We start from the raw sequence: 10,170 nt of genomic DNA, 5'->3' as shown, positions 1-10,170 counted from the left end.
TGTGTAGGGTGGCTTCTTTGTATTTCATCCATAAAAAAAAAAAATAATAATTAAATAAAAAAGTAAACAAAACACTTTCCTTTAGAAACGTGGTAAGTACAGAGACAGAGCAATATAGCTACTCGCTGATCCACTATACTACTATAGTAAGTGGAGATCAAATGGCATGCGTCGGCAACATACAAAAACACACATGTCGAAACAATGTCAATCTCCAATCTCTTAGCTATTTCTAAGCCACAAAACTTTGGCACCAAAGTCCACACATGCCACTTCGATGATCACCGCCTACACCACCATATGCCACTTCAAATGATAAAACACACCAACAATTCTCCACTCCCACTCTACAGTGCCAACATACACCCACTATAAAATAGCTAATTTGCATGCTATGGATTCCACAACTTCTTGAGAACTTCATTCTTATTGCATTAGTTTGAAGCTACGTACTAGACTAAATTCTTCCATCTTAATCTAATCAATTTTGCTTACATACTTCCAGAAAAAAAAAATGGCTGCATTCAAGTCAGTAGCTCTTCTTGCTTTGGTTGTTGTTGCTATGTCAATGTCGGGTATTAAGGTATCCGAGGGCCGAGTTGCAAGGAAGGATTTGGGTATTGATCTTGGAGGAATTGGGATTGGAGCAGGATTGGGACTAGGTTTAGGGCTAGGTGGAGGTGGAGGTGGCTCTGGGTCGGGGTCTGGATCCGGATCCGGCTCAGGTTCCAGCGGTTCTAGTTCTGCGTCAAGTTCAGCTTCATCAAGTTCAAGTTCGACTTCTGGGTCTGGTGGTGGAGGTAGCAGTGCAGGCTCCGAGGCAGGTTCATCTGCCGGATCTCGGGCCGGGTCGGGGTCTTCAGGGAAAAATACACAGGGTGGTGGACGTGGTTCGGGCTCGGGTTCTGGAGGGGGCGGCGGTTCGGGGAGGGGAAGTGGCTCTGGTAATGGTGAGGGTTATGGTGAGGGGCGTGGATACGGTGAGGGCTCTGGCAGTGGAGGCGGCAACTAAATATAAAAGAGTTCATGAATTGGGTTACTGAATCAGCAAGCTCAAAGAATAGTGATAATAATAAATTGTGATCGATCACCTTTATTTAATTCTGTGTTGTATGTGTTAGTAAATAAGATAGTCGGTGTAATATTTGAGTCTTGATTATCTGGTTCCGAACCGTATTTCAGTTGGAGGCATCGATCAGTACGATTGGATGTTCAGCCTGCAAAAAATATTTGTATTGTGTGGCAAAATTAATCAATCTATATATTTTTATATATTAAAAGCACATACAATGCATGCAACTCAAGAAATACTACTGTGAATGCTCTAATAGCTAGCGACAGGTATTCTATGCATCCCTTGATCTCCTAACAAGGGTGAAAATTAACTAAAATCTATACGTACGTTGCAAGTCCATGCTACTTATTGCCTATGTAAATAAAGTTTTGAATAGAGTTCTGTTCTGCTATTTTATTTATTTATTTTTTGAGGCAGAGATGGAAATTTCATTGAACGAAAGAAACATGGATAACTACAGAACTAAAAACTACCAACATATCCAACCAAGACAGCAGTAAATAGAAGGATTGCTAACCCAATAGAATCGGCACAGTTTTGTATAAGCTAATGAATTGCAAGAAAATCTGCAGCTGTATATTAGCTTTCTGGTCGGATTAAATCCAGCTAATGCTATGGAACGAAGCCGTCAAAGAGAGAATAGTTTGGAATATATGATCTGCCATCAAGTCCATCACAACTCGTGCATGCAACAAAACCGATATTAGATGAAGGGAATTAAACTCAACTGTAAGAGAAATGAAGGATAAGGCTAGCTATTATACATCCTTCCAAGTTCCAAACTGGAGTCATGCATGTCTTAATTAATATAATTTGTAACACCTTTTCTATAGTTATTGATACTGATCATTTTCAAGATACAATTAGTGAGGCAAATATCGGCTACGTGGACAGATATCAGTAGTCAAATTTTATTTTATAACAATTTGCACCTCTTTGTATCTACACACACACATATATATATATATATAGTGTTGTAGAGAAACTGAATTTGAGAGGAATTTGCTGTGTATTCTCATTGATAATAGGGGCCTCTTTATATAGAGGATTACAATGCATAGAATCTCAATCATATAAGGAAAGTAATCTTACATTGAATAGGAATCTAGATCCTTCTAATTTAACCATATTACCACTAGGTCAAGTAACCTAGAGTTTGGGCCAAACACATAAAAGAGAGATTTCCTTAAACACTCCCCCTTGTGTTGCCCAAACGCGGTGCTTCTCTCGTTGCCTCGTTAAAAACCTTGCCGAGTAACAAAAACCCAGTGGGGCAAAAATAACCTCGGTCGAAAGGGAAAAAGAGCACAACACACCCTTCACGTTTCGAGACCATACATGTAGACATCTCCCCCTGATGTCTGCATCTCCCCCTGATGACTACGGTCATGGGAGTTCGGATAACTTCCGTAAACGATGCTACCAACATGTTTCTCGAAAGTGGAATTTAGGCAATGACTTAGTGAGCAAGTCTGCCACACTGTCCTCAAATCGAACCTAGTTCATTTTGATCTTGAGGAGAGTCTGTTGTTGCTGATTAAGCTTGGTGTTGTCGCTTTGATGTAGCCTTGCTTCATTTGTTTAAAACAAGCTGCATTATCCTAAATGCTCGTAGGCTCATCTATGGTAGACTTCAAACCACAATTGTTCGAACATGCGTAATTATGGATCCAATCCATATACATTCACTAATCACTTCGTGAAGAGCAATAATCTCTACATTGTTCGAAGATATAGCGACTAGGGTCTGCTCTGTAGACCTCCAAGATATCACGGTCTTTACCCATGGTGAACACTTAACCAGTTTGGGAATGACCTTTGTGTGGGTCAGAGACATACCCAACATCAGCAAAACCTTCCAAAACACATGTCGTTTTGGGATGGGGATAGAGGACGCAGGCCAGTGTTGGCGGTGTTCCTGGTGTGTGATGGGTCTGAATCCATCATCTCTCTGTAGGGATAGAACAAGCCCATAGCAGTCGTACATCTAGTATCGAAAGATATCTTTTACACCAATCCAATGGCGTCGCGTTGGCGCAGAGCTATACCTTAGCTAACAAGTTCATGGCAAATGAGATGTCCGGTCTTGTGCATTGAGCTAAGTACAATAATGCGCCTATTGTACTAAGTAAGGCACTCCTGCCTCTAGCACATCTTCGTCATCATCCTTTGGACGAAGAGGATTCTTTTCAGGATCAAGACTACGGACGATCATGGGGGTGCTTGAAGGTTTGACCTTGTCAAAATGCCTAAGCATCTATCAACACGATGCTCAAGTTCCAAACCGAGACATAATCGTGTTCTCCCAAAATCCTTCATCTCAAACTCGAATTTCTAGTGTTCAGCGGTTTCCCTTAACTCTTTAAGGGCTTCTAATAAAGATCATGTCCAACATGAACCGCGATAGAATCCGAAACTTGTTATGGAAACGCGTGGGCATATCCCTTCCCAATCAAGTAGTTATTTTAGTGAGCGTTTCAATCTTATTGTAAACGCGCTCCGTGGTCTAGAGCCACTTGACTTGGGTAGATGAAGTTCACCATGAACCTTCATGTACATTCCGTATCTAGATCCCCATAGAGATACGTAGTGACCACATTTGTAAGCTGCATGATCAGTTATTTGGAAACTACCAAACTGACAAGGTAGTGGAGTGCAATGACATCCATTACGAGAGAATATGTCTCATCGTAGTCGATTCCAGAGCGTTTTGTGAGAAGCCTTGCGCCATAAGGCGAGATTGCCATCTCTTTTTCTCATCACGCTTTCTAACGAAGACCCATTAGTCAATAGGTATTATGTCAGGAGGTGTTGGCATCACTAGCTCAGAAAACCTTCCTCTTCGTTAGAGAATCCATCTTAACCTGGATCGCATCTTTCCATTTAGGCCAAATCTCTCTACGTTGGCATTCATTCATCAACGGAGCGTGGTTCGATATCATCTAACTCAACAAACTCATGCGCAACGAAATGCGCAACTACATCATCAATTATGATGGAGTTTCTATCCCACGTCTCATGTACACTAGTGTAAGTTTCATAGAGCTCTATATTCTCAAGAATAGGTTCTGACGTTGAGGCGTCCCCCAACGATAACCATAACCCGGAAGATACTCATGAGACGGATTTTGAGTCTTGATGATCAAAGGATTGGAATGTGCCAAAGTATCATTCGAACCCACGGGCCTCCCACGCATCCTAGCTGGGGCCATGGCCTGTAACGCCAAAATGCCACTCTCTATGGCGTTGGCGCCATGCCTATCTCCGTGTAGGGTGGCGTAACGTCCTCTCGTAGGGACGTCCATCCTTGCAGGAATGTTTGCAGCATATTTGTGTGATCTCGTCACTTTAGTAGGGATCGAGATGAGACATAGTGGGGACAGACTATGACAATTCCTGTCGTTCCTGTTGAACATTCGTGTTCTTATCTCCCCCTAACGACCGGAAGACTGTCTCATCAAAGTGACATCCGCAAATCTAGCGGTAAGGAGATGGCCTAGCAAGGGCATTTAAGTGGCGGACGATTGTTGGAATCTCAAATCCAACGTAGTTGGCCATTCGTTTGTAAGGACCCATCATAGAGCGCTGTGGTGGCGCAATTGGCACATAAATGGCACACTCAAAGATGCATAAGTACGATACTTGTACCCAGTCACTAGCTGTAACGCAGAGATACATTGAGTGGCGGTGAGTCGTAGACGAATTAGCATAGCTGCATGCGATATTGCATCACCCCAAGCGGATATAAGGAGATTGGTGCGCATTACCAATGTCCGGACTACCATCGTAGTCGTTTCCGCGAGATCGTTTGGGTGTGTACATGGGAATATGATGTCCAACACCAGTCCCAATGGAATAACCATCAAAAGTCTTCGATGTAAACTCTCTAGCATAGTCAAATCCAATTGACTGAATAGGATGATCCGGGGAGTGAGCCCGTTGTTGTATGATATGTGCTAGGAGTGTAGCATAAGCAGCTTTATAAGTGGACAATGGCACAACACGTGACCAGCGTGTTTGCGTGTCAACCAACATTATGAGATATTTAAACGTCCGCAAGTTGGTTGAATCAGTCTACAGAATCCATACGAATTCTATGTAAGAACAGAATGAGTATTGTCATATCCTTTGCATAGGACGGTCTCAGTCCTAGTTTCCCTAAGGAACGGGGCTTTGTAAAAAGAGCGAGAGGCTTTAGAAGCAACCAATGAGAATTTTGGTTAGGCCTGAGCGTCTGAAACGCTATTTGAAGCAAGTTGGTGATTGCAGCATCACCTAGGGCGCCATCACCATGATGGACGCCATCCATGGCATCATGGATAGGGACTACGCCAGCCCTAGGCTGGTGGTGGACGGAGGCGGTGCCCTAGGCAGCAGCGTCGGTCACACTTAGTCCAGGAATCAACTTTTGATTCATGCTTCATTTCGCTTGAGAGAAAAGATGTCCATGTGAAGTCTTTAGTAGACGGATCATCATATCATGACCAGGATGACCTATCCTGTCGTGACAAAGCCAATATGTGTCTAAATCCAAGAGATCTTCTCTCATAACTTTATTGGATTTAATAGCTCGAATAGTGACATAGGGTCCACTAGAGAGACACATAAACTTCTCTAAGATGCGCCTTTGTTCGCAATCATTAGAGGTATTGCAAAGGAACTCATTTTGTGTTCTCTACATGCATTTTCGCATGGGATCCGTTAGCTATCCATAGGTGCGAGTTGCCCTAGGAGCGTAGAGAGTTTCTGTGACATTAATCAAGGTGCCATTTGGCAAAGAGAACTTGGGCTATTCCATGTCCTTGAATTAATACTGATGGCCCAGCCATCGTAGTTACAAAGTAACATGCTCATGAATCAAAATGGAGTCATAATGAAAAGAACTCAAAATTTTATTCATAAGCCAACGGAGTACATCATTGTCTCTTAACCATTAGGATAATCTAATCCAAATGCTTAGCTAATGCAAAACAATGGTAGTCGTCTAACTTCTTTCGGTAATTCCAACGCAAATGTGACCAGGTGAGTAGGGAGATGTCGGTGGAGCAAAGCTCGCTTAATTACCACTTATCTCAAAACCTTCCTAGACATCACATTTACATTGAGTACGCCTACTTTGAAAAAAGACTAAACCATAGGCATCTACTACAAAAATAATATGGCAATTGCCTACATCTCTTGGAAAATAAAGACTTAAACAGAATTGGCGATCTATTGATCCCAGCCAGATTTGTAGTCTTTAACCCTTCACTCTAGATCATCTTCTTGATCTTCTTGTTCTACATAGTGAGCTTCTCTTGTTTCACAAATATGCTTTGTAGGCGGTGACAAGTTCTTCACGAGCTCTACAAATGTGTGCCCAATGATCAGACACTCCACATTGAGAACATACATCTCTTTGCTCGAACTCCATTGATTGAGGCGCTTTGAAAGCGTCATTTAGATGGCTCTTAGTGTTGGTGGCGCCACCAACATGGCCAGAGGCGTTGCCTCCCTCTCTCTTTCCACGTTTACCTCTTCGGTTCTGTGTTCGCCTATTTTGGCAGTTACCTTCCCAAGTAGAGCGATTATATGGACCAGAACGTCCAAAAGTATCCCTAAGATTAGGGTTTCGCTCTTGGCGCCTTCTCTTAGAGGCGCGACTATAATTGGATTCCGGAATATGCTCTGTTTCCACGGATCTCGAATTATAGTTCTTCACAAGGATGTTGTCATACTTTTCAGTGACATTCATAGCTCCAATGAGCTCATGAAACCTTGTGATCCGTCCTGCAGTAACATCAATTCGATAGTTCTTAGCAACCATCAATGCAGAAACGGGGAAGGTAGAGAGAGTCTTCTCAATCAACATCGCATTTGTGATCTCTTTACCACAGAATTCCATTAAGGATTTAATGCGAAGTGCTTCCGAGTTGTAGTCAAGAACTGACTTGAAATCATAGGAGCGGAGGCTATGCCATCTCACTTCTAGGTCAGGAAGCAAGGAAGGAGTCACGGACGTTGCCAAATCTTTCTTCGAGTGAGACCCACAGCTTTCTGGGGTCTTCTTCATTCATATACTCGTACTGGAGCGAATCATCCATATGACGAGTCATTAGGATGATGGCTTTCGCCTTATTTGCCTCTAAGGCTGCTCTACTTGCTTCCAAAGCTTGAGCTTGCTCAACAGTTAACACGTCCTGGCTAGGCTCGAGAATCGTATCCAGGATTCCATCGGCCTTGAGATGCTGGCGGACATCACGAACCCACCTGTGATATTCAGAGCCAGTTGTTCCCAATGGAGCAAAGTCCAATTTGTTCAGGTTACTCATCCTGAAAGAGAACAAGAAATTAGGGTTAGTTTCGGAGCGTGAAAGGCTACCACAAAAACATATAAAATTTCTGAGCGTAGTCGCTTCCAAGAAATTAGGGATTTTCTGAGCATAGTCGCTTCCAAGAAAATCCGATTCCAAGAGGGGTTTTGGATTAGATCGAAACAATGATGTATGTGGTCGATCGTTTTTCTTCTCAACAAACTCTAAGTTTGGAGGACTCTACAAGCTCCAAGCTTGGAGTGAGCACGAACCCCCACAGTTCGACTATTGGTCTCCCCTATGAAGAAGAAAGAGGGGTAGAAGAAGGGATGTTGGAAGTCCCCGAGAAAAAGAAGAGAAAAGTAATAAAAACTTCAAAAACGGGAACTTTTAGAAAAGTTTACCTTGAAAAGTTGCCGGAAATCTTGACCGGAAAAGTTGGCCGGAAAAATGTCGCCAGAAAAGTGACCGGAAAGTCGCCTGAAAGTGGCCGGAAGTCGGCCGGAAAAGGGTTGACCGGCGTTGACCTGGGGTGCTGATGTGGCACTGACTGGTGCTGACGTGGCTGCTGACTGTGCTGCTGACGTGGCTACTAACGTGTTGCTGACGTGGCTTGCGTCAGTGGGCCGTGGCTTGGGCTCGGCTTGGGCTGCGGCTTGGGCTCGACTTGGGCTACGGCTTGGGCTGGGCTTGGGCTGCCTCTTCCCCCTTTTTTTTTTTTTCTTTTCTTCTGCCGGTTTTTCTGCCGGACTTTCAGTCGGCCGGTTCAGAAAATTTTAGGCCGGTTTTCAGGGAATTTCTTCCGGTTCTGGATTTATGGGTTTGAGATGCTACTGCTGGAAAAATTTGGTAGAAATCGGAAGTCCGGAAGGTGGTGAACCGGTGAGATATTTGCTGTGGTTTGTTTGGAGCTTCCGGTGGCCGGTTCGGTATGTTTCCGGCCGGTTCTTGGGGTGGCGCCGCCTGTTCTGGACTCCTGGGAACGAGTGCTTTAAGGTTTGAGGTAGAGGCAGAAAAGGCTTCAAGGTTTTTAGCTTCTTGAATCAGAGTTTGGCTATTTGTTTTAGGGTTAGGGCTTCGTGCTGATAACGTGTTGTAGAGAAACTAAATTTGAGAGGAATTTGCTGTGTATTCTCATTGATAATAGGGGCCTCTTTATATAGAGGATTACAATGCATAGAATCTCAATCATATAAGGAAAGTAATCTTACATTGAATAGGAATCTAGATCCTTCTAATTTAACCCTATTACCACTAGGTCAAGTAACCTAGAGTTTGGGCCAAACACATAAAAGAGAGATTTCCTTAAACATATAGGAGTTATATTAATAATGAAGATTATTTATTGGGAATACATAAATACGTACACACCCTTGGAGAAAAAATAAATAAAAAAATAAACATTAGAATAACGACAGACTAATATATGATTATATGCTAGATATGCTATCGATGAGAGGGGCAGTACTTAGTTCTTAGAGACGTGTAATTGTATATTGGTATATTGGTGCAATGGTGTAACTGTGTTATTATTATTGTGTGGCATGTATATACTGTGACTCCTTGGATTCCATTCTACCAAACGAACAAATTAACATCAGATATATATATATATATATATATATATATATATATATATATATATATATATACACGCATGCCACATATATATTCTAGCAATGGACCTGGTGTTTATAGTGTAATTAATGGTGTATTAGTGTAATAAAGAGTTAATTTTTCATGTCTTTGAGCTTCAGTTTTAGAGTCTAAAAGAAAACAGAAATATAAATTAGTGTTATGTTAAAACCATTTATGAGGCCGAATTCCTTTTGAGTAGAAATATATAACTCATTAATACAGCATTTATCAAATTAATTCTATATATATAATCACATGACCTTTGGTTCATTATCCAAGTTACTGCAGACCGACATTGAACATGATTATATATATATATATATATATATATATATATATATATATATACAGTCCGGCTACACTAAGGATGTCCTTAGTTTTTCTTAGGTACGAATTTTCGGTTTTCACCCACTTTCCGATCAAATTTTCACATCTTAACCGTTCAGTTTTTAGGTCCTAATGTATAGATCACCTCTGCAAAATTTCAGCCAAATTGGTGATCATTAAGGCATCCAAAACTGCAAATTACAAAAATGTAAACGAACGGTTCCAGTTCGACAGAATCGGTTCGTTCGTGTAAATTGCAGTTTTGGACGCCTTAACGATCACCAAATTGGCTGAAATTTTGCAGAGGTGATCCATACATTAGGACCTAAAAACTGAACGGTTAAGATGTGAAAATGTGATCGGAAAGTGGGTGAAAACAGTAAATCCGTTCCATAAGAAAAACTAAGGACATCCTTACCTGAGAAAAATCCAATATATATATATATAGGGTCCTTGACCCAAAGTACCAAAATAACAAAAAATTATCTCACTTATCCCAGCAACAGATTTTTGTTCCCACACACACAATTTAACACAAAATGACCATTTTACCCTCAACTCAATTAAATAACTACAACCACTGCCACTCAATATCAATCTCTCTCTGGTCCCAATCTCTCTCTCTCCCTCATTCCCCACTTCCTACTGACCTCCGGCTCCGACGCACGAGCCAGGTCGTTTTCGGCTCCGGCGCTCGACCCACGCAGCCTACCTCTCTCTTCCAGACTCCGGTGTCGAGGACCAACCCGCCGGTGCTGCGCATCTCCGGCGTCGATCCACTCCCCGATCTTCACCTTGGCGCGACGTTGAGTTCTTGCCCAGATTCCGGCGTTCGAT

At 42.2% G+C, this 10,170-nt stretch overlaps 1 protein-coding gene across 1 annotated transcript; it reads left to right on the top strand.

Moving 5' to 3' along the window:
• The first annotated feature begins 349 nt into the window (after window positions 1-349).
• Window positions 350-1,272, top strand: LOC133710469 (putative glycine-rich cell wall structural protein 1). The gene has a single exon (XM_062136539.1). It carries the CDS (start codon window positions 515-517, stop codon window positions 1,010-1,012), a length of 498 nt encoding a protein of 165 aa, XP_061992523.1. The 5' UTR covers window positions 350-514; the 3' UTR covers window positions 1,013-1,272.
• The last annotated feature ends 8,898 nt before the right edge of the window (window positions 1,273-10,170 follow it).

This window comes from Rosa rugosa, chromosome 5 (genome assembly GCF_958449725.1).
Source record: "Rosa rugosa chromosome 5, drRosRugo1.1, whole genome shotgun sequence".
In the NCBI taxonomy this organism is placed as follows: domain Eukaryota; kingdom Viridiplantae; phylum Streptophyta; class Magnoliopsida; order Rosales; family Rosaceae; genus Rosa; species Rosa rugosa.
Note: the sequence above shows the minus strand (reverse complement) of the source record. Positions and strands in the feature narration are given on the sequence as shown.

Bases quoted from the DNA above. Each gene is read 5' to 3' on its own strand.
- LOC133710469 (XM_062136539.1), top strand. From the start codon at position 515: ATGGCTGCATTCAAGTCAGTAGCTCTTCTTGCTTTGGTTGTTGTTGCT.